A 27,554-nucleotide genomic window follows, 5' to 3' on the forward strand; every position below is an offset into this window, starting at 1 on the left:
ATTTGAGTGGAATTTTGAGTGTCAAAATTTGGTGAACCAAATTTGCATTAACAATGCAAACATGACTCTTTAGATAGAGTGATCATGGTACATGGAAAGTCTTCTTCTTCTTGGTGAAAAACCTTGAGAAAAAACCTCTCACAAACACTCTCTTCATATATACAAAATCCCTCCCAAGTTTAGTCACTCACCGGATTCCACAATCCCGTTCTAAGGCCGGAGGATAGTGGAGAAGACACTAGTGGTGGTTCGAAACCGGTTCGTGAGGAAAAAGAAGTTTGAACTACAAAAGGTTAGTATTCAAACTCATTAAGTTTTAATACTTATGAACATGCTAGTTATTTACTATAATTGATGTTCTAAAAGTGCCTAAGATCCAAATTGCTTCCGCATGTGTTATATTAACACCATCAGTTTGTGTTTCAGATTTTGTTTTGCTTCAATCGGCCCCCTGTTGGTGGACTGCGATTATCTTGTTTGTGTTTCAGATCTTATTCTGCTTCAATCGGCCCCCTGGTGGTGGACTGCGATTATCTTGTTTCTGTTTCAGACTTTATTTTACTTCAATCGGCCCCCTAGTGGTGGACTGCGATTATCTTGTTTCTATTTCAGATTTTATTCTGCTTGAATCGGCCCCCTGGTGGTGTACTGCGATTATCTTATTTGTGTTTCAGATTTTATTTTGCTTCAATCGGCCCCTTGGTGGTGGACTACGATTATCTTGTTTGTGTTTCAGATTTTGCTTCAATCGGCCCCTGGTGGTGGACTGCGATTATCTTCTTTGTGTTTAATATCTTATTCTGCTTCAATTGGCCCCGTGGTGGTGGACTGCGATTATCTTGTTTCTTTTTCAGATTTTATTTTACTTCAATCGGCCCCCTGGTGGTGGACTTCGATTATCTTGTTTGTGTTTCAGATTTTGCTTCAATCGGCCCCCTGGTGGTGGACTGCGATTATCTTGTTTGTGTTTCAGATTTTATTTTGCTTCAATCGGCCCCCTGGTGGTGGACTGCTAGGCTAGAGTTCAAAAGAAACCAAAAGCCCGTCTGCTCAGGCTTGAGTTCCAAAAAAACCAAAAGCCCGTCTAGCTCAGTTGGTAGGGCGCAAGGCTCTTAACCTTGTGGTCGTGGATTTGAGCCCCATGGTGGGCAATTATCATGTTTGTGTTTAAGATTTTATTTTGCTCCAATCGGCCCATATCCTCTTAACCTTTCGGCCTCTTGATGGTGGACTACTAGGCTTGAGTTCCACAGAAACCAAAAGCCCGGCCCCCTGGTGGAGGACTACTAAGCTTGAGTTCCAAAAAAACCAAAAGCTTGTCTAGCTTAGTTGGTAGAGCTCAAGGCTCTTAACCTTGTGGTTGTAGGTTCGAGCCCCATGATGAGTGATTATCTTGTTTGTGTTTTAGATTTTATTTTGCTTCAATCGGCCCCTGACTGCTAGGCTCTTAACCTTTCAGCCCCCTAGTGGTGGACTGCTAGGCTTGAGTTTCAAAGAAACCAAAAGCTCGTCTAGATCAGTTGGTAGAGTGCAAGGCTCTTAACCTTGTGGTCGTGGGTTCGAGCCCCATAGTGGGCGATTATCTTGTTTGTGTTTTAGATTTTATTTTGCTCCAATCGGCCTCTTGGTGGTGGACTACTAAGCTTGAGTTCCAAAGAAATTAAAAGCTTGTCTAGCTTAGTTGGTAGAGCATTGAGCTCTTAACTTTGTGGTTGTGTGTTTGAGCCCCCACGGTAGGTGATTATTTGTTTGTGTTTTAGATTTTATTTTGCTTTAATCGGCCCCCTGGTAGTGGACTGCTAGCACGGGGCGGGGGGCGATTATCTTGTTTGTGTTTCAGATTTTATTTTGCTTCAATCCCCATGGTAGTTCAGATTTTATTTTGCTTCAATCCCCATGGTAGTTCAGATTTTATTTTGCTTCAACCCCTGGTAGTTCAGATTTTATTTTGCTTCAATCGGCTCCTGGTGGTGGACTCAAACCCCAGATTATTTGTTTGTGTTTTAGATTTTATTTTGCTTCAATCGGCCCCCTGGTAGTGGACTGCTAGGCCACGGTGGGCGATTATCTTGTTTGTGTTTGATTTTATTTTGCTTCAATCCGCTCGTCCCCTGTAGTTCAGATTTTATTTTGCTTCAATCTCACTGGTAGTTCAGATTTTATTTTGCTTCAATCCCCTGATAGTTGAGATTTTATTTTGCTTGGGCCGTGGATGGCCCCTGACTGTTAGGGTCTTAACCTTTCAGCCCCCTGGTGGTGGATTGCTAACCTGAACCAACCCAACTCAAAAAATCTATAGTTGGGTTGAGTTCGGTTCATCATTTAATAAGAGTTCTTTAGGTTGAAAATTTTACAACCCCAACAATTGTTGAGTCGAGTTTAAAAAATATGACTCGACTCAACTCAAACCAACCTCATTTATATGTTGGTCTTTGCAATCCATTGGGCTTCAATGGGCTTGTACAAAAAGCCTTACAAGGCCCATTTGTGAGGAGACCATAACATAATTCAGGCCCATATCAAAGCCCATTAGCATAAAATTGAAAAGTTAATATTCTATTTAATAGATTCGTTAATTTTAACACAGTTAACCTTAAAGTTCCACTAAATCCGATGGATATATATGATAGGTATTTTTTGTTAAGGGATAACTTAATTTCAAGGTCTATCCCGATGCGTTGGGACAAAACTTAGAAAGATTCTCGAACATTATATCGTGATAGTTTTCTAAAAGAAGATGGATCTATATGGGAACTAGCTCTCTCAAGGCTTCATCTTCAACCACGGGAATGATCATAAAAGTGTTCATCATGGGTGATAATCCATTTCAAGTGTAGAGCATGCATCATCTTCACTCCGTCTAGTTGCTCATTGTTAGTGTGAATGATAGTAGAATTGAACCCTATAATCACTAAGCGTTTTTCTAGAGGCATAGAAAAAAGAACTTTTATCTCTACAACAAAGTTGGGCCTAGGTACGGGCTTTTCGTATGCCTCTAGTCAACCTACGCTTTGACATATATAAGATCGCATTCCGAAGTCTCTTTCAGTCTCATTTATATTTTTGGGCCTTGGCAAGAACTTTTGTCACCCTAATCTCTTTTATATTTAATATCAAATATATTAAACATATAAAAATATCTATTATATTAAATATATTAAATATTAAAAGAATTAAGAGTATTTTAAATATATTAAAGAAATATATATATAATATATATATATGAAATTTGATATATTAAATATTAAAAGAATTAGAGTAGATTAAAAATATTAGAGAAAATATATATTTGAAGTAGGAATTAGATGAGATTTAAAAATAAGTAATATATTTATTTATTTATTTATTTGGGTACTATGGTCCTAATTTTATTTTTTAAATAAAACAATAACATTTTTTTAATATATAACCTAGCCATATATTCGTACCGACCTCATGTATATTAAGTGGCTCAAATTTAGTCTTCATTGAATATTTGATTTTTCAGTTTTAAATTATCGATCGTAGGTCTAATTTGTCGACCAAACGATCAAGGTGTAACAGCTGAATCCCACCCTAACAAATATAGTTTTTTTTAGGCTTTTTTTTTTCAAGTTTTCCTTCCGTGTTTTAAAACGCCTCCATTGTGGAGAGGGTCTAACCTTATTCCAACAAGTGTTTCACCATTTTAAAACCTCAGGAAATCCAACAAAATAAAGTTAAAAGAGAACAATATTTGCTAGTAGGCTTGAGCTGATACAAATGGTATCAGAGCAAAATATTGAGCGATGTGCCAATGAAGACGAAGTTCTAAGGGGGTAGATTGTGAAATCTGACATTGGTTGACGATGGAACGACTTTTTAAAATGGTGAGTATGAACGGTATATAAAACGGGACCGACTAAAACCCATATTTACTAATGATGGGCTTAACCAGGCAGATTTGAACCATTTGAACAATTTGTTGCGTGTAAGAATGTTTCAAACTTGAAATCCTCACCTAATCCAAACTAGAAGCAAAACTCCTTTTGAAATAGGAAACCTCACTTTTCCCAACCAAATACAAATCCAAAGTCCGTTGAACAGACTCCGATCCTCCGTCTTCCTTCTTCCTCTGAATCGCTAATTCGCAAGCACTGTAACCAAGATCCGGCCGGCGAAGCCACGATGTGCTGCTTCGGAAAGGTGTGCATGCTGTGCACATGCCTGATTCTGGTGGTCGTGGCCGTCGGATTCCTCTTCGGATTCGGAGTTTTCAAAGACGGATTTCATAAGATCAAAGATAAGGCCGATTTCTGCGACGGAGGTATCTGCGGCGGCGGAAGGCCTTTCTTCGCTGCTGCGCCGCCTCCTCGTTTCTAGGTTTTCTCTTCTTCTGTGGATCTTCGTTTCGATTTTTATTTTTTATTTTTTATTTTTTATTTTTAATTTAGGGATATTATGTGCTCATTCTCGTAATTGTCTTGTTTTAATTACAGNTTTTTTTTTTTTTTTTTTTTTTTTTTTTTTTTAACGATAAATACATGAATTGGGTTTAAATAAAATTATTGAAAAATAGGTTTTAGGATGAGATTGATTTGAAGATTTTTTTTATTTTTTATTTATTACAGGATGCAAATAATTTATATTATAGTTTATATAAATTATTTTCATCGAAAATTATTGCAAACAGTATTTTTCATATTATAGTGTTTATATATATATATATATATTATAATTAATGCATATTATATTGTAATTAGAATGAGAAACTAAAAGAAAAATAATCTGAAATTTATAAAACAAAGTAATAAATAAAATATAGGTTAATGGTCAAATTTTCCAAAATTACAAATAGTTTTTATCATCTAAAGAATTTGAGCGCAACAACAATTAACAACCGTAATATATTTCGCAACTTTGCTCCGTTATATGGTTAAGTAAACTTTCGGAAAAATCCGTCCAAGAAATTTATTTCGCTGGTACTTTTTATAATAATTTGAGCTACCAGTCTAGCTCTATTTCAAATGATATTTCCCGATATTTTTTATTTTCATAAAGTTTTTTTTATTTTTTATTTTTTAAAAATTCATTTAGATCGGATACTAAAAATATTAGAAAGTATAAAAACCTTTAAAAATAATGATAAAATAAAACAAAATAGGTTAATTAATAAGTTAACTAAAAAAAGAAAAAAAATAGCTGGCTTTCCCGGTTTAAGTTGATTAATTTAGATTAATTTAATTCCACGAGAGAGACGAAACAATAGACTTGATTTGGGAAGAGAAAAGAGATAGAGTAGATGTATATGAGTAGAAATTGGATTTTGACTACAAGGTGGCTGAATTGGTAACTCGAGCCTTTTGGATTTTGAAGAGTAGATTCAGGCTAGTATCAAGAATAATTAGTAACTCGAGCCTTGGTCAACTAAGTGGCTCCACTGTCGTTTGGTTGAAAGAATTGTTTTATGTAGGACGACACGTGCCTAGTGGCCCCTGCTTGTATCATATGTATGATATGTTTTGATATGTAATGTTGTGTTATATTACGTTATAAGATATGTCAAATATTATTAAGGTATAAAGGAAATGCCATGTTATGTAACGATAGCTATTTTATATTATGAAATGTCATGATATGCTACGACATGTCGGGATATGTTTTTAAATAAGGAAGTTATGTTATGCATGAAATGATATATAAGAATTATGTACGCGTAATTACCAAATTTAATATGTTACGAAAGAATCAAGGTTATCTTGCATCATTTTATTATGTCATGATGGAAAGTATGGGGACCTCATGCATAACTGTGTGGTCACGTGCATTGAGATACTTTCCCTGTTATGTTAAGTTACTATGGATGAGTACTTTCGATATTTATGTTCGCCATGATATCATGTGGGCCTTTTCCTCCGTGGTGTCTGGCGATGCGTTAGCACGTTTAGCCTGACTAAATCAGGCCCAGGGGTATGTATAGGAGCCCACATGGTGGGTCCATGTGCAGTGTATGGGCCGTGTGTGGGGAAGTACTACACATCCAACCCTGTCCAGATTGGAAAGAGCTCAAGGTCATACTATGCTGTTTTACATGATAAGTCTCGTCATGTTGTATGTGTTTGTGTTTCACGTCCCCCAATATTGGAGTCTATTAAGAAATACTCAAGTCATGTGCTACTCTTACATTTTTGGTAAAGACAAGACATCTCTATACTTCGATGGAGGTGATGCGTGAAGACCATGGAACCGGTGTTAGGGTAGTTGCATTTCATCTTATACTCTTAGGTTAGAGTAGGGCAATGTGTTATTTTCTAGTTTTTGAATATATTGTCTATTCTCGTTTCTTATATGTTTTCGTATCGATTTAAGGATTTAATTTTTAACGCGTAAGTCCATTCCTTCGTTTTTTAAATATTTTAAAAGAATGTGGTCATAGTTAACCGTCATATGTCATGCATGTAGTAACGACTCTATTTCATTAGAAAAATAAGGTCGTTATAGTTGGTATCATTACTTAGGTTATAGATTCTATAGACTAGCTTACGAAGTAGGCTTAACACATTCGACTAGACAAATAAAAGTGGAAATTGGAAAACCACGATCGATAGAATATTTCAAAAACGAAGGCATGATTTAAGATGAACGTGCTATGACCATAGTTAACATATTCAGTGTTATGACCATAGAGATAGAAATAAGTCCCTTTTATAGGTATTTATGGAGATGAAATGCTTTTTTATTTTATAAGAATTAAATGACAACTTTTAGAAAATTTACTCTAGTAATGATTATTATTAGTTATAATTTGTGATTTTTCATGAACAATCAAATTCATAAGAGATTGTTCTAAATCCTTTAGCATTTGAAACTATTTCCCCAAATTGATAGCAATGGGGCTTCTAACACTGTGTTTCCCATCTGACCATTCCAATGTTCCGAACACATAACCCTCTTGATTTCCCTTTCCACTTCTCTGCAACACAATCCTGAAGCTCTTCTCTTCATCCATGGCGGTAAATTGCAATGTACTCGGCTCAACGACGATTGAAACTTCCAAAGGCGACGTTACTCGAGCAACATACTTCCCTGGACTTCCCACGTTCTTCACCTTTCGATTCATCGTCACAGGGCCTGTTTTCAAATCCGCGACTGAGATGGATGGATAATTGAGGTCAGTCACTTTGAATAACTTATTGCAAACCAATGTATTGTTTGAGAATTGTTTGATTTGCGTTGCATTGTAGCCTCGAGCGCACAAGAAATTTAGGTAATCGTCCATTGTAATGTCGTAAACGAGGCCAGGGTCCATGGCGCTGTTTGGATGAACATGTCCTGCGCCGTATGCTAATGGAGTTGCTATCACTCCGTCGAGGTCGACAATTGGATGTAAGCTGCTATCTCTTGTTTTGGCTGTAGAGATAAAATTCATGGAAATTTATTCAATTACATCAACATTTGTTTTGGTTCGATGCTTTTATTTGATTGTATATGATTGAACCTGTGGTCATAATTGCAGATTTAATGGCGGCCGGACTCCATTTGGGATTTAGGGTTTTGAGAAGGCCTACAATGCCAGAAACATGGGGGCAAGACATGGATGTGCCAGAGTATACCATAAAAGGAACTCGACGATCATCAACGGGCAGATTTGCCAATGGTATTCCATCAGGGTAAGCCGCAATTATATTCACACCTGGTGCTGTTATATCTGGCTGATCTCAAACATAACATAACTTGTTAGTATAAATGATCTTCCTTATCGTTACTACATTAGCATGCATTTGAATTGAAACGTTTTAAAGCTTGAGAAAAAGAAACCTTGAGGATTGACTCCTCGATTATACTTGGGCCTCTCCCTGAGAACCTAGCCATGGTTGGGGCTGGCGTGACACCGAGCTTTGCCGTTACCGAACTGATGTAAGCCATGGGTGTCCTGATCAAGTATATGTTAATATGCAGGGGAAATAACAATCTTTGGAAGAGAAAAAAAAAGGAAACATAGGGAGTTACCTTGTAGAGCTCATATATTGAGAGATGGTTATACTGTCATTATAGGTTACATGGGATGCTGGAATGATGTGTGGATCAGCTTTAATCTCATTCCCACTTTCTTCATCGTTAACCAAGATCATCCCAACCGCCCCTGCTTGAGCTGCCAAGTAACCTTTGGTCACTCTTGCAATAACCCCAACAACGCACACCACAATCTTCCCATTCAATTTGGTGGGATCAAGTGTTCCCTCATCACACACTTCCCTGTTAAGAATTCAATATAAGTGTGATGTTCCATAACGGTTGAAGAGGAGAACGAAATACCCTATATCAGGGTGTGGAAACCTCTCCCTAGCAGACATGTTTTAAAGCTTTAAAAAAAAGCCCGAAAGGGAAAGCCAAAAGAGGAGAATATCGGCTAGCGGTGGGCTTGGGCCATTACAAATGGTATCAGAGCAAACTCAAAAAGAACGATATGGCTTTAATGGGAAGCCCTAAAGGGAAAGCCCAGAGAGGACAATATCTGCTTTCGAGCAACCCCAAAGAGGACAATATCCACTAGCGACGGGTTTGGGCCGTGACAATGAGTTTATTTGGAAATTTTTAACTGTTCATTCATTTTCTTATGTTCTTTTCAAAAAAACAGGAGTAAAATACTCACGCTGNTCTCTTCATCCATGGCGGTAAATTGCAATGTACTCGGCTCAACGACGATTGAAACTTCCAAAGGCGACGTTACTCGAGCAACATACTTCCCTGGACTTCCCACGTTCTTCACCTTTCGATTCATCGTCACAGGGCCTGTTTTCAAATCCGCGACTGAGATGGATGGATAATTGAGGTCAGTCACTTTGAATAACTTATTGCAAACCAATGTATTGTTTGAGAATTGTTTGATTTGCGTTGCATTGTAGCCTCGAGCGCACAAGAAATTTAGGTAATCGTCCATTGTAATGTCGTAAACGAGGCCAGGGTCCATGGCGCTGTTTGGATGAACATGTCCTGCGCCGTATGCTAATGGAGTTGCTATCACTCCGTCGAGGTCGACAATTGGATGTAAGCTGCTATCTCTTGTTTTGGCTGTAGAGATAAAATTCATGGAAATTTATTCAATTACATCAACATTTGTTTTGGTTCGATGCTTTTATTTGATTGTATATGATTGAACCTGTGGTCATAATTGCAGATTTAATGGCGGCCGGACTCCATTTGGGATTTAGGGTTTTGAGAAGGCCTACAATGCCAGAAACATGGGGGCAAGACATGGATGTGCCAGAGTATACCATAAAAGGAACTCGACGATCATCAACGGGCAGATTTGCCAATGGTATTCCATCAGGGTAAGCCGCAATTATATTCACACCTGGTGCTGTTATATCTGGCTGATCTCAAACATAACATAACTTGTTAGTATAAATGATCTTCCTTATCGTTACTACATTAGCATGCATTTGAATTGAAACGTTTTAAAGCTTGAGAAAAAGAAACCTTGAGGATTGACTCCTCGATTATACTTGGGCCTCTCCCTGAGAACCTAGCCATGGTTGGGGCTGGCGTGACACCGAGCTTTGCCGTTACCGAACTGATGTAAGCCATGGGTGTCCTGATCAAGTATATGTTAATATGCAGGGGAAATAACAATCTTTGGAAGAGAAAAAAAAAGGAAACATAGGGAGTTACCTTGTAGAGCTCATATATTGAGAGATGGTTATACTGTCATTATAGGTTACATGGGATGCTGGAATGATGTGTGGATCAGCTTTAATCTCATTCCCACTTTCTTCATCGTTAACCAAGATCATCCCAACCGCCCCTGCTTGAGCTGCCAAGTAACCTTTGGTCACTCTTGCAATAACCCCAACAACGCACACCACAATCTTCCCATTCAATTTGGTGGGATCAAGTGTTCCCTCATCACACACTTCCCTGTTAAGAATTCAATATAAGTGTGATGTTCCATAACGGTTGAAGAGGAGAACGAAATACCCTATATCAGGGTGTGGAAACCTCTCCCTAGCAGACATGTTTTAAAGCTTTAAAAAAAAGCCCGAAAGGGAAAGCCAAAAGAGGAGAATATCGGCTAGCGGTGGGCTTGGGCCATTACAAATGGTATCAGAGCAAACTCAAAAAGAACGATATGGCTTTAATGGGAAGCCCTAAAGGGAAAGCCCAGAGAGGACAATATCTGCTTTCGAGCAACCCCAAAGAGGACAATATCCACTAGCGACGGGTTTGGGCCGTGACAATGAGTTTATTTGGAAATTTTTAACTGTTCATTCATTTTCTTATGTTCTTTTCAAAAAAACAGGAGTAAAATACTCACGCCGCAAGTTCTGGGACATTGTTGGCTTTTGCATCCACAGCGTTGATTAAAGGGTAGAACTTGTCTTCTGTTAATGCCTTAGAAGAGAGGCTTGCACCCTGGATTTTTATAGTTGGGACATAGTTAAGATAGAAAGTAGAACTCATTCAAGTTTTCTAAGTTTAGGTTGTGTTCGATATAAGTACGTACGTACCTTGAGTTTCTTGTTGTTCCCTAGGACTATGAAATTTGTGAACTCCCTATCAATGGTACTAGCTCCAACGGTTAACATCCATGGCGATACGTTTGATACACTTGTAGGATCTGGTCCTAAGTTTCCAGCGGAACAAACAACAACGATGCCATGCTGAACTGCATGAAAGGCCCCTATACATAGCCCATCGTCTAGGAAGTCTGAGGGAATTGCACCAAGAGAAGCTGAGACAACGTCAACCCCATCACCAATGGCAGCTTCGAAGGCAGCTAAGATATCCACGTCAAAACACCCTCCACCTTCCGCTTCCCAACAGACCTTGTAGGACGCGACACGGGCTCGAGGTGAGCCACCTTTGGCAGTTCCATTTGCGTAGCCAAAAACATTAGCTCCAGAGACAAAGTTGCCCCCAGCCGTGGATAAAGTGTGGGTTCCGTGGCCTTGATGGTCCCTTGGAGAATTGGAGCTGCCATTGAGTGGACGATTGGCTAAGTTAAAGAACCTTGCTCCAATTAGCTTCCTGCATTTTAAGGTATTCATTTCAAATCTACTCCACCATAATGAAAGAAAACGTGATATATATTGGATGAATTGAAGCTCTTGACCTGTTGCAATGGAAGTTGGGGTCAGCGCCACTTTGACAACTGCCCAGCCACCTTGAAGGGACGGGCCCATATCCTTCGTCACTGAAGCTCTTAGATTCGGGCCAAACACCTATGTTCCAATTGTATGAAGTTACAGAAAAACACAACACCAACATAGTCTTAACAAAAAACAATGACAGAGAACAAAAGAAAAAACAGAACCTGTGTCAATGTTAGCTATAATTGCATCTTCACCAAACCTCGTAACATTCCAAATAGAGTCGGAAGGAACTCCTTCTTGTGTTTCTAGTCCAAGAAAATTCCATGATCTTGTTGTGTGTAGTTGTCTCTCCTTATTTTCAAAAACAGAAATCACATTTGGAATTCCTACCATATATTTGTTCAAGGTCAGTTTCAAGCTTATTTGACCAAGGGAATAGCCTATCGACTTCAAGAACATATGAACAATTTACTTGCAAGATCTGCGGCTTGTTTTTCATTGAGCATTGCGGCAAAGCCATTGATATATCTGTTGTATGAGTAGAAAATAGCTTCCTTGGCTATCTCTTTGCTGCACAATGAATAGAGAAGGGTAACAAATTGTGAGAATAACCATGGTAAGAAACCAAACCCGATGAATCGAAAGAGCCTCACCTTCCCAACACTGATCCTAGTAAATCATAATGAGATTTTGTTACAAGTTGGAGATCCAACGGGGAAGGACTCAAACCATGAGAATGCGATCCGAGGTATACGATGTATGGCTGCATGAGAAAAAGAGAATTAGATGGAAGAAATATTGAGTTTTCGAAATGGGAAATAAAACGAAAGAGTTTGCCTTTTTAGTGGCAATAGTCGATGTTTGGAGAACCCAGAAAAGAGAGAGAATCAAAAGAAATGAAGAACAATTGGAGAGTTCCATGGCTTTTGTTTGATGAATGGTTTGTTTGAAACTTTTTGCATTTTATAATAACGTATTGTTGTGTAGTTGTAGATGTAAGTTCCAACTTGTTTCTAAAATTGGAGCAAGTGATTATTGTTAAGGTAATGCCAGTTGTGTTCTTGCAAAGTAGGTAATGGCTATAATCGATCTCATGGGGCATAAAAGGATGTGTAACACGTTTTTAAACGAAGTCATGTACTTGCACATTTAATTTAAAACAATAAAATAAAAATGACATAATATTTGAATACGAAAATGAAAGTTACCTATCAACCCCTAAATGAAAACCAATGCATATTACCATCATATTTCGACTAACGTGGCCATTCTAGCCTTCATTGTCATCCATGTAGGGATGCTTTACGTTTACCTCAAAAATAAGGGTAGCATGTGGCTTCCATGGCCATTCCAACATTCATCGTCGTTCATATACCGATGCTTTGCCTTTACGTTAAAAATAAGGGTGTGACTTGAGTATTATAGTATATGAGGCTTGAGTATTTTAGCAATACTCATTAAGTCATCTCATTACTGGGGTTAGTAATGTAATCACACACATGTAATGATGGGACCTATTTTTTGAAACTATAACATGACCTTGGACTCTTTCTAGTTTCGGGCAGGGTTGGATGTGTGGTACTTCCCCACACATGGCCCACCCACGTGCACATGGACCCACCTAGTGGGATCGTATACTTCTCCTTAATATTATAAATGAGTCACATATAATTTTCTATAGTATTTTGAGTCTCCTAAGATCTTGATTTAATTCTTCAACATATTCCAATGGGCTTGTAACTTTGTGACTTGTGTAATCCCTTTAACATAAGGCTCCTCGTTAAATTTCATGTGATTTAGAGGTCTGTTTGGTCATAAGCTAGTGGTACATAATTATAGAGGCATTTTAATCATTTTACACCTGTACTTGGTTTAGCCCGTTATCAACCTAATGGTCACCAAATTTCATACATAACATTATAATGTCATATTGAGCATTCTCCTAAAATTTCATGAGAAGTAGATTTGTGACTCAAGCGCTTCATTGAAATCAATGTTCATGTGGACACTAAGGTTGGCCAACTTACTCAATCTTAATCCCAAAATCCTCACTTTTTTTCGATGGTTCCATCAACTAGATCAATAGCTTTACTAGTTTCCTGCATAACATTGTTCTACGAGTCACATTCTCTCAACTTTGCTAAAGGTTCAATAATTGACCTGTTTGCCCATATATCCTCAAAGTCTCATTTTAACAATTGCCCTATAATCCTAACGAAAGGCACCACAACCATTTTTTTTTTCCCACTCTTTTGTGATACCAAGATTGAGCTTACCAAAATTATGTTCTAAAAATTGGTATTAATAAACATGATGGATATCCTTAGATGCCATAAAATTTGGGATACTTAAATTGACAGTCTTAAACCTTAATTAACCTTTAACTAGGTTGACATTGCTCGAAAAAATTCATCATAATTTTCTACAACAATTTATTTATGTTGAACTTTCTACGGATCCCCCACCCAATTGCATCTTAAATCATGGTATCTTACATTTAAGGTATCCCGACAATCTCATATTGTAGTCCCTCTCTCTCTCTATATATATATCCATCGTTCACATGTCGTATCATAATTATATCATTTCGTAAACACTTCGTAGTCATATCGTTTCCATATGCATGTCCTAGCCATATCATTTTCTAACATACCTTAGTCATATCGTTTCCTAACATATCCGAAACCATATCGTTGCATGAACGTATCCTAGTCTTACCGTTATAGTAACACATCCTAACCATATCATTTCTTGAACGTCTCCTAGTCATACCGTTGCAAGAACGTACCCTAACCATATCGTTCTATCAATCTATCATCACCATATCCTCGTAGTCATATCGACTTGAATTTTTTAGTTTCTAAAAATTTAACCCAACAAAAATTGAAAAAAAACTTAACGAAATCCAATTTATATGGTTTAGGTTGAGTAGTTCGTTAGGTCCTTAGTCATATGAACTCTCCAATATTTATATGAAATTTTGCCAAAAAAAAGAAACATTTTAGAAAGAAAAATATTCTACAAAAGGTCTCTCCCATAAACAAGGTCAAACAATCTCATCAATCTCTTTTCACGCAGACTTTATTGATTGAACACTGTTAAAGATCACGTATTTGTTTAGATTGCTGTCAGTTAGTATCTAACTAAATCTCTGTCAGAGTTAGNAGGAGGTTTCAAAAAATCCTATCCACCTTGCCGCCATTGTGAGAAGAAAGGTCATCCACCATACAAGTGTTGGAGAAGACCTGACGCCTTCTGCTCCAAATGCAATCAACTTGGACATGAAGCTGTGATCTGCAAAGCCAAAGATCTGGTGAAAGAAGTAGATGCACAGGTAGTTGATCAAGAAGAAGAAGAAGAAGAAGATCAATTGTGTATGGTCACTTCTTCCTCAAGCAAAGAATCAAACGAGAGCTGGTTGATTGACAGTGGGTGCACAAATCACATGACATATGACAAGGAGTCTTTTGAGGAATTAAGAGACACCGAAGAAGATAAGAGAGTGAGGATTGGCAATGGTGAACACTTGGAAGTCAAGGGTAAAGGCACAATAGCTATAACAAGTTATGAAGGTACAAAATTTATTCCAGATGTTTTATTTGTGCCTAAAATTGATCAAAATATCTTAATTGTTGGTCAGTTACTTGATAAAGGCTATAAAGTATTGTTTGAGAATAAGCCGTGCTTGATCAAAGATGCTAGTGGCAAAGACTTGTTCAATGTCAAAATGGAAGGAAAAAGCTTTGCTCTAAATCCGACGGCCTTTATATCCAGAGTTAGTGCCACTGAGATTTGGCACAAAAGACTTAGACACTTTCATCATCGAGGTTTACTTCAGATTCAATCAAAGAAGCTGGTAGAAGAACTCACTGATACTGATGAGGACATGTCTCCTTGCCGTACTTGTAATTTTGGGAAGCAACATAGGCAACCCTTTCCTAAACAGGCATGGAGAGGCTCGAAAAAGCTGCAACTTGTTCATACTAAGCTTTGTAGTCCTTAGCGAACACCATCATTAAATGGTAATCTTTATTATATTGCTTTTATTAATGATCTAACAAGAATGTGTTGGATATTCTTGCTGAAACAAAAGTCAGAAGTTGCGGGTGTATTTTGGAAATTCAAAGCCAAAGTTGAGAATGAAGATGCATGCTTGATTCAGACTATAAGATCAGATAATAGCAAGGAGTACACTTCAGAAACTTTTAACCGATTTTGTGAAGAGGCTGAAATTGAATATCAATTGACAACACCATACACTCCTCAACAGAATGACGTCACTGAAAGGAGGAATAAATTCATAATGGAGATGATGAGATGCATGCTTCATGAGAAGGATCTTCCAAAACGTTTTTGGGGAAAAGCAGCAAACACTGTTGTGTGCTTGCAAAATCGAATTTCAACAATAGCTGTGAAGGATCTGACACCATTTGAAGTTTGGTATGGTTACAAACGTTCTTTAAAGTTCCTTAGAGTATTTAGGTGTCTTTGCTTCACCCACATTCCACGGGTCAAGTTTGATAAGCTTGACAAAAAGACAGAAGCTGGCATTTTTGTTGGGTATAGCATTATATCAAAAGTTTACAAAGTTTTTCAATCACACATTAGTTGTGTTATTGTGAGCCGAGATGTTCATTTTGCTGGAAATGAGCAATGGAATTGGGCAGAACTGACGAAGGTGAATCAGATTTCTAATGCACTAAACAATTTAATCTTTGGTAGCATGTTAGAAGAGTCTAAAGATGAACGACAAGATGCTTTGGTTGATGATGCACCTGTCCGAGGAGGAGCTTTCAGTGATCAAGAAAAACAAAATCTGGGGTTTGGTTGATAGACCTCTAAACAGAAAGATAATTGGAGCAAGATGGGTGTTCAGAAAAAAGCTTGGAGTTTACAGCATCTAAACAAGGAGGAGTGTTAAAGATCACGTATTTGTTTAGATTGATGTCAGTTAGTATCTANTCATGGTATCTTACATTTAAGGTATCCCGACAATCTCATATTGTAGTCCCTCTCTCTCTCTATATATATATCCATCGTTCACATGTCGTATCATAATTATATCATTTCGTAAACACTTCGTAGTCATATCGTTTCCATATGCATGTCCTAGCCATATCATTTTCTAACATACCTTAGTCATATCGTTTCCTAACATATCCGAAACCATATCGTTGCATGAACGTATCCTAGTCTTACCGTTATAGTAACACATCCTAACCATATCATTTCTTGAACGTCTCCTAGTCATACCGTTGCAAGAACGTACCCTAACCATATCGTTCTATCAATCTATCATCACCATATCCTCGTAGTCATATCGACTTGAATTTTTTAGTTTCTAAAAATTTAACCCAACAAAAATTGAAAAAAAACTTAACGAAATCCAATTTATATGGTTTAGGTTGAGTAGTTCGTTAGGTCCTTAGTCATATGAACTCTCCAATATTTATATGAAATTTTGCCAAAAAAAAGAAACATTTTAGAAAGAAAAATATTCTACAAAAGGTCTCTCCCATAAACAAGGTCAAACAATCTCATCAATCTCTTTTCACGCAGACTTTATTGATTGAACACTGTTAAAGATCACGTATTTGTTTAGATTGCTGTCAGTTAGTATCTAACTAAATCTCTGTCAGAGTTAGGAGTTAGATTTAGTTTTTTATTTGATTTAGTTTTGATTTGATTTGATTTTGATTTGTTTACTGGTTTGTTACCAGATTTTCTCCCGATATTTTAGGTAGATTTTCTGAATATCTTTTGTATTCTGTGTATAAATATGGAGCATTCTTACTCTCCAAAATCAAATCTTCTCATCAATGATTCAATCAATCCCTATTTCACTAACAAAGCCAAAGATCTGGTGAAAGAAGTAGATGCACAGGTAGTTGATCAAGAAGAAGAAGAAGAAGAAGATCAATTGTGTATGGTCACTTCTTCCTCAAGCAAAGAATCAAACGAGAGCTGGTTGATTGACAGTGGGTGCACAAATCACATGACATATGACAAGGAGTCTTTTGAGGAATTAAGAGACACCGAAGAAGATAAGAGAGTGAGGATTGGCAATGGTGAACACTTGGAAGTCAAGGGTAAAGGCACAATAGCTATAACAAGTTATGAAGGTACAAAATTTATTCCAGATGTTTTATTTGTGCCTAAAATTGATCAAAATATCTTAATTGTTGGTCAGTTACTTGATAAAGGCTATAAAGTATTGTTTGAGAATAAGCCGTGCTTGATCAAAGATGCTAGTGGCAAAGACTTGTTCAATGTCAAAATGGAAGGAAAAAGCTTTGCTTTAAATCCGACGGCCTTTATATCCAGAGTTAGTGCCACTGAGATTTGGCACAAAAGACTTAGACACTTTCATCATCGAGGTTTGCTTCAGATTCAATCAAAGAAGCTGGTAGAAGAACTCACTGATACTNACCTACTAAGAATTTCTCGATTGCATCAGCAGTGGAGAAGAAAACAATATATTCAAAATTCGCCAAGTATAAATCATGTGAACACTATAATAAAAGTGGTCATACAATTGATGAGTGTCGAATCCTTAGGTTTCGCNAACATAGGCAACCCTTTCCTAAACAGGCATGGAGAGGCTCGAAAAAGCTGCAACTTGTTCATACTAAGCNTGTAAATTTTGTGATAGAAGGGGACATACAGAAGATCGATGTGAACAGAAAAATAATTCTAGAAGGGCAGTACAATCAATCAACGCAACAATCGAGGATATTGATCATTTACAAATATTGCCAATATTTCTCAGTTGAATACAGAAGAATAGTTCACCTAATTCCATCTCAAATTTTTCTTCTAAGTAATTACAACAGATTGTACAAGCCTTATATGCACTGANAGTACACTTCAGAAACTTTTAACCGATTTTGTGAAGAGGCTGAAATTGAATATCAATTGACAACACCATACACTCCTCAACAGAATGACGTCACTGAAAGGAGGAATAAATTCATAATGGAGATGATGAGATGCATGCTTCATGAGAAGGATCTTCCAAAACGTTTTTGGGGAAAAGCAGCAAACACTGTTGTGTGCTTGCAAAATCGAATTTCAACAATAGCTGTGAAGGATCTGACACCATTTGAAGTTTGGTATGGTTACAAACGTTCTTTAAAGTTCCTTAGAGTATTTAGGTGTCTTTGCTTCACCCACATTCCACGGGTCAAGTTTGATAAGCTTGACAAAAAGACAGAAGCTGGCATTTTTGTTGGGTATAGCATTATATCAAAAGTTTACAAAGTTTTTCAATCACACATTAGTTGTGTTATTGTGAGCCGAGATGTTCATTTTGCTGGAAATGAGCAATGGAATTGGGCAGAACTGACGAAGGTGAATCAGATTTCTAATGCACTAAACAATTTAATCTTTGGTAGCATGTTAGAAGAGTCTAAAGATGAACGACAAGATGCTTTGGTTGATGATGCACCTGTCCGAGGAGGAGCTTTCAGTGATCAAGAAAAACAAAATCTGGGGTTTGGTTGATAGACCTCTAAACAGAAAGATAATTGGAGCAAGATGGGTGTTCAGAAAAAAGCTTGGAGTTTACAGCATCTAAACAAGGAGGAGTGTTAAAGATCACGTATTTGTTTAGATTGATGTCAGTTAGTATCTAACTAAATCTCTGTTAGAGTTAGGAGTTAGATTTAGTTTTTGATTTGATCTAGTTTTGATTTGATTTGATTTTGATTTGTTTACTGGTTTGTTACCAGATTTTCTCCCGATATTTTAGGTAGATTTTCTGAATATCTTTTGTATTCTCTGTATAAATATGGAGCATTCTTGCTCTCCAAAATCAAATCTTCTCATCAATCATTCAATCAATCCCTATTTCACTAACGAACACACCTCAATCGGCTTTGACAGCTTTTCACGGTTAATGTAGAACACAAAATTTACTCAAAACTTATATTGTGACTTTTCATGATGTTAAGAATGAGAAATAGAAATAGAATTGAAATCGAAGGTGTGTGGTACACTTCTAATTCTTCCCGGAGTTTTTGAGCTTGGTGAAATATGCTGACAGTGTCATGGTTCGCTGTGTACATCATTGGTATTTATTTTTGTATCTGAAAAATTGCTGGAGCATTCTTTTGTGAGAATTAATCGCGAAGATCAATCCACATTTGATGAGCTGTCTTGGCGTGGATAATACCCTCAGCGATATCTGCTTCAACTGAATGAGTTAACAAAGATATTATCATATTGTTGCACTAGTTCCAGAGTGCAAATTCGGTCGAATTTGCATCTTCAGACGGTTCTTCAATTGTGTCATTAATGAAGTCAATTTTCTTTTTGGCAATAAGAGCATGCATAACTGATTTACTCCCGGATTGGTACTTTGTTCCATTTAATTTGATTGGAACAAGTGAATATCCTGACTAATTAGAGTGATGAATATAATAAGGATGTGTTAAATCAACATCCGAAATTTTGAAGATGGATTTGACTGATTCCGCCATTGAGAAAATTTTGATATTTAAGAATACGAAGATCGGTGCTCTAATACCATGTTCAGAATGAAAAATAGAATTGGAATCGAATGTGTGTATTCTCATTGATATTCACAAGCTTTAAATAGGATACAAGCTAGCAACTAATACCTACCAATAATGAAAATATAAACTTATTAAATATTAAGAATAAAATAAAATATACTATATATTAAGATATAATATCTAAGATATATTCCATAAATAATATATACTCCAAATATTATATCTCAATAATATCTCATTGAGCGCCATAAAGGAGAATATTTCATGTAATCAACGTCATTACATGAAATATAATATTGAGCCCCATAAATATTATATTTCATTTACTTGTAATCAACGTCAAATACATGTTGATCAACGCGAAGAAGACAAGTTGATGCAACTACTCATGGGGCTCAATGAGTCTTATACAACGGTGAGATCTAACATATTGATGATGACCCCATTACCTAATGTGAGGCAAGTCTATTCATTACTCGTACAAGAAGAGATGGAGCATCAAGTAACTTTTGAACCTACTAAGAATTTCTCGATTGCATCAGCAGTGGAGAAGAAAACAATATATTCAAAATTCGCCAAGTATAAATCATGTGAACACTATAATAAAAGTGGTCATACAATTGATGAGTGTCGAATCCTTAGGTTTCGCTGTAAATTTTGTGATAGAAGGGGACATACAGAAGATCGATGTGAACAGAAAAATAATTCTAGAAGGGCAGTACAATCAATCAACGCAACAATCGAGGATATTGATCATTTACAAATATTGCCAATATTTCTCAGTTGAATACAGAAGAATAGTTCACCTAATTCCATCTCAAATTTTTCTTCTAAGTAATTACAACAGATTGTACAAGCCTTATATGCACTGAATCATCGTCCTTTTGGTAATTTTGATAATAACATCAATGTTGCAGGTTTGTTTCCACTATCTACATTATTTATTAACTCTAAAAGTTCTAATCCATGGATTCTCGATAGTGGAGTTACGGATCATATAGTATCCAAAACTTCTGTTATTACTGAACCAAAGGCTACCATTATATCTACGATAAATTTGCCTAATGGAGAGATAGCACATGTGTCACATACTAGCAATGTTTCCTTTAATCCTGACCTTAAATTAAAGAATGTTTTATGTGTGNTTCTTTAAAGTTCCTTAGAGTATTTAGGTGTCTTTGCTTCACCCACATTCCACGGGTCAAGTTTGATAAGCTTGACAAAAAGACAGAAGCTGGCATTTTTGTTGGGTATAGCATTATATCAAAAGTTTACAAAGTTTTTCAATCNTTTAAATTTCTAGCTGATCAATTGCATATTAATAATGCTAGTATTTCTCATAATGTAGTATTTGCCCATTAGCAAAACAAACTAGGATGTCTTTCCCAAAAAGTTCAATAACAACCCATTATGCATNGCCGAGATGTTCATTTTGCTGGAAATGAGCAATGGAATTGGGCAGAACTGACGAAGGTGAATCAGATTTCTAATGCACTAAACAATTTAATCTTTGGTAGCATGTTAGAAGAGTCTAAAGATGAACGACAAGATGCTTTGGTTGATGATGCACCTGTCCGAGGAGGAGCTTTCAGTGATCAAGAAAAACAAAATCTGGGGTTTGGTTGATAGACCTCTAAACAGAAAGATAATTGGAGCAAGATGGGTGTTCAGAAAAAAGCTTGGAGTTTACAGCATCTAAACAAGGAGGAGTGTTAAAGATCACGTATTTGTTTAGATTGATGTCAGTTAGTATCTAACTAAATCTCTGTTAGAGTTAGGAGTTAGATTTAGTTTTTGATTTGATCTAGTTTTGATTTGATTTGATTTTGATTTGTTTACTGGTTTGTTACCAGATTTTCTCCCGATATTTTAGGTAGATTTTCTGAATATCTTTTGTATTCTCTGTATAAATATGGAGCATTCTTGCTCTCCAAAATCAAATCTTCTCATCAATCATTCAATCAATCCCTATTTCACTAACGAACACACCTCAATCGGCTTTGACAGCTTTTCACGGTTAATGTAGAACACAAAATTTACTCAAAACTTATATTGTGACTTTTCATGATGTTAAGAATGAGAAATAGAAATAGAATTGAAATCGAAGGTGTGTGGTACACTTCTAATTCTTCCCGGAGTTTTTGAGCTTGGTGAAATATGCTGACAGTGTCATGGTTCGCTGTGTACATCATTGGTATTTATTTTTGTATCTGAAAAATTGCTGGAGCATTCTTTTGTGAGAATTAATCGCGAAGATCAATCCACATTTGATGAGCTGTCTTGGCGTGGATAATACCCTCAGCGATATCTGCTTCAACTGAATGAGTTAACAAAGATATTATCATATTGTTGCACTAGTTCCAGAGTGCAAATTCGGTCGAATTTGCATCTTCAGACGGTTCTTCAATTGTGTCATTAATGAAGTCAATTTTCTTTTTGGCAATAAGAGCATGCATAACTGATTTACTCCCGGATTGGTACTTTGTTCCATTTAATTTGATTGGAACAAGTGAATATCCTGACTAATTAGAGTGATGAATATAATAAGGATGTGTTAAATCAACATCCGAAATTTTGAAGATGGATTTGACTGATTCCGCCATTGAGAAAATTTTGATATTTAAGAATACGAAGATCGGTGCTCTAATACCATGTTCAGAATGAAAAATAGAATTGGAATCGAATGTGTGTATTCTCATTGATATTCACAAGCTTTAAATAGGATACAAGCTAGCAACTAATACCTACCAATAATGAAAATATAAACTTATTAAATATTAAGAATAAAATAAAATATACTATATATTAAGATATAATATCTAAGATATATTCCATAAATAATATATACTCCAAATATTATATCTCAATAATATCTCATTGAGCGCCATAAAGGAGAATATTTCATGTAATCAACGTCATTACATGAAATATAATATTGAGCCCCATAAATATTATATTTCATTTACTTGTAATCAACGTCAAATACATGTTGATCAACGCGAAGAAGACAAGTTGATGCAACTACTCATGGGGCTCAATGAGTCTTATACAACGGTGAGATCTAACATATTGATGATGACCCCATTACCTAATGTGAGGCAAGTCTATTCATTACTCGTACAAGAAGAGATGGAGCATCAAGTAACTTTTGAACCTACTAAGAATTTCTCGATTGCATCAGCAGTGGAGAAGAAAACAATATATTCAAAATTCGCCAAGTATAAATCATGTGAACACTATAATAAAAGTGGTCATACAATTGATGAGTGTCGAATCCTTAGGTTTCGCTGTAAATTTTGTGATAGAAGGGGACATACAGAAGATCGATGTGAACAGAAAAATAATTCTAGAAGGGCAGTACAATCAATCAACGCAACAATCGAGGATATTGATCATTTACAAATATTGCCAATATTTCTCAGTTGAATACAGAAGAATAGTTCACCTAATTCCATCTCAAATTTTTCTTCTAAGTAATTACAACAGATTGTACAAGCCTTATATGCACTGAATCATCGTCCTTTTGGTAATTTTGATAATAACATCAATGTTGCAGGTTTGTTTCCACTATCTACATTATTTATTAACTCTAAAAGTTCTAATCCATGGATTCTCGATAGTGGAGTTACGGATCATATAGTATCCAAAACTTCTGTTATTACTGAACCAAAGGCTACCATTATATCTACGATAAATTTGCCTAATGGAGAGATAGCACATGTGTCACATACTAGCAATGTTTCCTTTAATCCTGACCTTAAATTAAAGAATGTTTTATGTGTGCTTTCATTCAATTTAAATCTAATGTCCATCAGCAAACTTACCAATGACTTGAAATATTATGTCACCTTCTATCCTGATTCTTGTGTTATGCATGACTTGGCTACGAGGAAGATGATTGGCTCGAGTAAACAATTCGGAGGTCTCTATCATATTTCTTCATCTCCAATCAAATCTTCAGCAAATCAAGTATCTCAGTCATATCTAATTTGTGGCATTTACGCCTAGGTCATCCTTCTTCTTCTCGTTTTAAATTTCTAGCTGATCAATTGCATATTAATAATGCTAGTATTTCTCATAATGTAGTATTTGCCCATTAGCAAAACAAACTAGGATGTCTTTCCCAAAAAGTTCAATAACAACCCATTATGCATTTGATCGGTTACATTGTGATGTTTGGGGACCACATAAAATTCCAACCCATTCTTTTTTTCTCATTGTTGTTGATGATTTTACTCGATGTACTTGGGTTTTTCTTATGCAACACAAATCAGAAGTACATCATTTGTTAGTAAACTTTGTTAAATTCATTCAAACTCAATTTCATACTACTATCAAGATAGTTAGATCAGACAATGGGACTAAGTTCCTATCTTTGCAACCATTTTTTACTTCTTGTGGCATTGAATTTTAGCGCACTTGTGTCTGTACTCCACAACAAAATGGAGTCGTAGAACGCAAGCATCGTCATATCCTAAATGTAGCTATGTCTCTTCTTTTTTAGTCACATGTTCCACTTAATTTTTTGGGAGAATGCATTTTAACTACCGTTTATCTTATAAATAGAACACCACCACCATTGGTATCTAACAAGACACCCTTTGAAGCACTCTACAAACGACCACCTACATTTCACCATCTTAAAGTTTTTGGTTGTAAGTGTTATGCAACTATAGTACATCCTAAGCGAAAATTTGAACCTCGGGCAATTCCTTGTGTTTTCATAGAATATCCTTGTGGTCACAAAGATTACAAGTTGTATGACATGCAATATAAAAAATTCTTTATCAGTCGTGATGTTAAATTTTGTGAAGATGATTTTCCTTTTTCATCAGCTTCACAAACTTTGACATTAGCTCCTTCAACTCCCATTTTACCACTTCATGATCCATCCTACTCAAACATCAATTCTAATAGTCCTCCCCCTTCTATTCCTTCTATTCCTTCGTCGTCTCCTCCACCTTCTATTCCTTCTCCAAATTCATCAGTTCCAAATTCACCACATTCACCCACTAAATCTAATCTTATTCCACCTGATACATCAGTTCCACTCCGACGTTCTACTCGTACCAAACAACCTCCAGCTTGTTATAATGATTATTAGATGCCTTCTGGAGCCAATCATTTAACATCTAGCTCAAGTCCCAACACTGGTACCAGGTATCCCCTTATCGTTACCTTTCATTCTCTCGTTTTTCTCCTACTCAACGTGCTTTTCTAGCTCTTATTACAGCCCAGACAGAACCTAAAACCTATGATGAGGTAGTTGGCAACCCATTATGGCAGCAGGCTATGAAGGATGAAATTGCAGCTTTGGAACGTAATCATACTTGGTCTCTCGTTCCTCTACCACTTGGCCATAAAGCTATTGGCTGTCGTTGGGTGTACAAGATTAAACAGAACTATCATGGTTCTGTTGAACGTTAAAAAGCTCGACAGGTAGCAAAGGGATACACTCAGGTTGAAGGTGTTGATTACAAAGAGAAATTTTCTCCTACAGCGAAACTTACTATACTTTGTTGCTTACTCACTATTGCCGCTACTAAAAAATGGTTCACTCATCAGTTGGATGTTCAAAATGTCTTTCTCCATGGTAATGTAAACGAGTAAGTCTATATGTCTTTACCACCAAGTATTCGCCGATAGGGGGAAAATACAATATGTCGGCTTCATAAATCTCTTTATGGTTTAAAACAGGCTTCTTGCAATTGATTCTCCATATTCTCTACCACTATACAAAATGCAGACTACACTCAGTCCAAAGCTGATTACTCTTTATTTACTAAGAGTAAAGGTATTTCTTTCACTGCAGCTCTTATCTATGTTGATGATATTCTGTTGACAGGCAATGATCTCAAAGAAATTCAACATCTCAAGACTAGTTTACTCGAGAAATTCCTTATCAAAGATTTAGGAAATTTGAAATATTTCCTCGACATTGAATTTTCTAGGTCTAGAAAAGAAATCTTTGTCTCAAAGGAAGTATGCTCTAGACATTCTTCAAGACACAAGTCTTACAGGAGCAGGTCCAGAAAAATTTCGTATGGAGCAAAATCTGAAACTTTCTTTAACAGGAGGAGAAAAGTTGAATGACCCAAGTAAATACAAATGGTTGGCTGGCACATTAATATATTTAATCGTTACTATGCCTGACATAGTGTATTCAATTCGTATGNTGACAAGCAATGATCTCAAAGAAATTCAACATCTCAAGACTAGTTTATTCGAGAAATTCCTTATGAAAGATTTAGGAAATGTGAAATATTTCCTCGGTATTGAATTTTCTAGGTCTAGAAAAGGAATATTTATGTCTCAAAGGAAGTATGCTCTAGACATTCTTCAAGACACAGGTCTTACCGGAGCACGCCTAGAAAATTTTTGTATGGAGCAAAATCTGAAACTTCCTTTAACAAGAGGAGAAAAGTTGAATGATCCAAGTAAATACAGATGGTTGGCTGGCAGATTAATATATTTAAGCGTTACTAGGCCTGACACAGTGTATTCAGTTCGTATGCTTAGTCAATTTATGCATGAACCAAGAAAACCACATTGGGAGGCAACTCTTTGAGTTCTGAGATACATTAAAGGTACTCCTAGTCAAGGACTTCTACTACCATCTGAAAATAACTTAAGATTACAAGCATATTACGATTTGGGTGGTTGTCGAACTTCCAGACGGTCTATTTCTAGGTTCTGCATTTTCCTTAGAAATTCAATTATTTCTTGAAAGTCTAAAAAACAAACCAATGTGTCCAGATCATCAGCAGAAGCCGAATGTCAAGCTATGAAAAATACTTGTTTAGAGTTAACTTGGTTAAGATACATTCTCCAAGACTTAAAGTTCCACGGTCTAAATCAACATTATTGTACTGTGATAATCAAGCAGCATTACACATAGCAGCCAATCCAGTTTTTCACGAACGTACGAAACACATTGAAATAGATTGTCATATAGTTCGAGAAAAATGACAAGCTGGAATCATCAAACCGTGTTATGTTTCGACTAAAATGCAATTAGCAGATATTTTCACTCAAGCTTTGGGAAGACATCAATTTGATTTTTGTAAAGACTAAGTTGTGTGTGATTGACATACACTCTCCGACATTGATTCCATTCTATTTTTCATTCTTTTTGACACATGAACAATCAATTTCATCTCTTGTTCTAAATTCTTTAGCACTCCATCAGAGAATTTCGAAACTATTTCCCCAAATTGATAGCAATGGGGCTTCTAACACTGTGTTTCCCATCTGACCATTCCAATGTTCCGAACACATAACCCTCTTGATTTCCCTTTCCACTTCTCTGCAACACAATCGTGAAGCTCTTCTCTTCATCCATGGCGGTAAATTGCAATGTACTCGGCTCAATGACGATTGAAACTTCCAAAGGCGATGTTACTCGACCAACATACTTCCCTGGACTTCCCACGTTCTTCACCTTTCGATTGATCGTCACAGGGCCTGTTTTCAAATCCGCGACTGAGATGGATGGATAATTGAGGTCAGTCACTTTGAATAATTTATTGCAAACCAATGTATTGTTTGAGAATTGTTTGATTTGCGTTGCATTGTAGCCTCGAGCGCACAAGAAATTTAGGTAATCGTCGATTGTAATGTCATAAACGAGGCCAGGGTCCATCGCGCTGTTTGGATGAATATGTCCTGCACCGTATGCTAATGGAGTTGCTATCACTCCGTCGAGGTCGACAATTGGATGTAAGCTGCTATCTCTTGTTTTGGCTGTAGAGATGAAATTCATGGAAATTTATTTCAATTTATTTCAATTACATGAACATTTGTTTTGATTTGATGGTTTTATTTGATTGTATATGATTCCACCTGTGGTCATAATTGCAGATTTAATGGCTGCTTGACTCCATTTGGGATTTAGGGTTTTGAGAAGGCCTACAATGCCAGAAACATGGGGGCAAGACATGGATGTGCCAGAGTATACCATAAAAGGACCTCGACGATCATCAACGGG

The 27,554-nt window shown here is 36.6% G+C and overlaps 2 protein-coding genes, 2 long non-coding RNA genes and 2 other non-coding genes across 6 annotated transcripts; 5 read left to right on the plus strand and 1 right to left on the minus strand.

Moving 5' to 3' along the window:
- Positions 1 to 1,314: 1,314 nt before the first annotated feature.
- TRNAK-CUU lies at positions 1,315 to 1,387 on the plus strand. Its single transcript has one exon. It is a non-coding gene; the product is annotated as a tRNA-Lys (tRNA).
- A 118-nt stretch (positions 1,388 to 1,505) lies between these two features.
- On the plus strand, positions 1,506 to 1,578 carry TRNAK-CUU. The gene has a single exon. It is a non-coding gene; the product is annotated as a tRNA-Lys (tRNA).
- A 2,325-nt stretch (positions 1,579 to 3,903) lies between these two features.
- Positions 3,904 to 4,460, plus strand: LOC111810828. The gene has a single exon (XM_023697634.1). It carries the CDS (start codon positions 4,147 to 4,149, stop codon positions 4,339 to 4,341), a length of 195 nt encoding a protein of 64 aa, XP_023553402.1. The 5' UTR covers positions 3,904 to 4,146; the 3' UTR covers positions 4,342 to 4,460.
- Positions 4,461 to 4,752: 292 nt separating this feature from the next.
- LOC111810831 (subtilisin-like protease SBT5.3) lies at positions 4,753 to 12,225 on the minus strand. The gene is made up of 11 exons (XM_023697638.1): positions 11,889 to 12,225; positions 11,705 to 11,814; positions 11,524 to 11,621; positions 11,273 to 11,437; positions 11,072 to 11,180; positions 10,467 to 10,986; positions 10,274 to 10,371; positions 9,631 to 9,876; positions 9,439 to 9,553; positions 9,119 to 9,332; positions 4,753 to 7,368 (listed from the first exon to the last, which is right to left on the minus strand). The coding sequence occupies exons 1-11, from the start codon at positions 11,970 to 11,972 to the stop codon at positions 6,827 to 6,829; spliced, it is 2,301 nt and encodes a 766-aa protein (XP_023553406.1). The 5' UTR covers positions 11,973 to 12,225; the 3' UTR covers positions 4,753 to 6,826.
- On the plus strand, positions 7,001 to 8,297 carry LOC111810838. The gene is made up of 3 exons (XR_002817453.1): positions 7,001 to 7,129; positions 7,203 to 7,344; positions 7,509 to 8,297. It is a non-coding gene; the product is annotated as an uncharacterized LOC111810838 (long non-coding RNA).
- On the plus strand, positions 8,663 to 10,668 carry LOC111810837. The gene is made up of 4 exons (XR_002817452.1): positions 8,663 to 8,791; positions 8,865 to 9,006; positions 9,171 to 9,290; positions 10,574 to 10,668. It is a non-coding gene; the product is annotated as an uncharacterized LOC111810837 (long non-coding RNA).
- Positions 12,226 to 27,554: the final 15,329 nt, after the last annotated feature.

Source organism: Cucurbita pepo, chromosome LG14 (assembly GCF_002806865.2).
Source record: "Cucurbita pepo subsp. pepo cultivar mu-cu-16 chromosome LG14, ASM280686v2, whole genome shotgun sequence".
Lineage (NCBI taxonomy): Eukaryota > Viridiplantae > Streptophyta > Magnoliopsida > Cucurbitales > Cucurbitaceae > Cucurbita > Cucurbita pepo.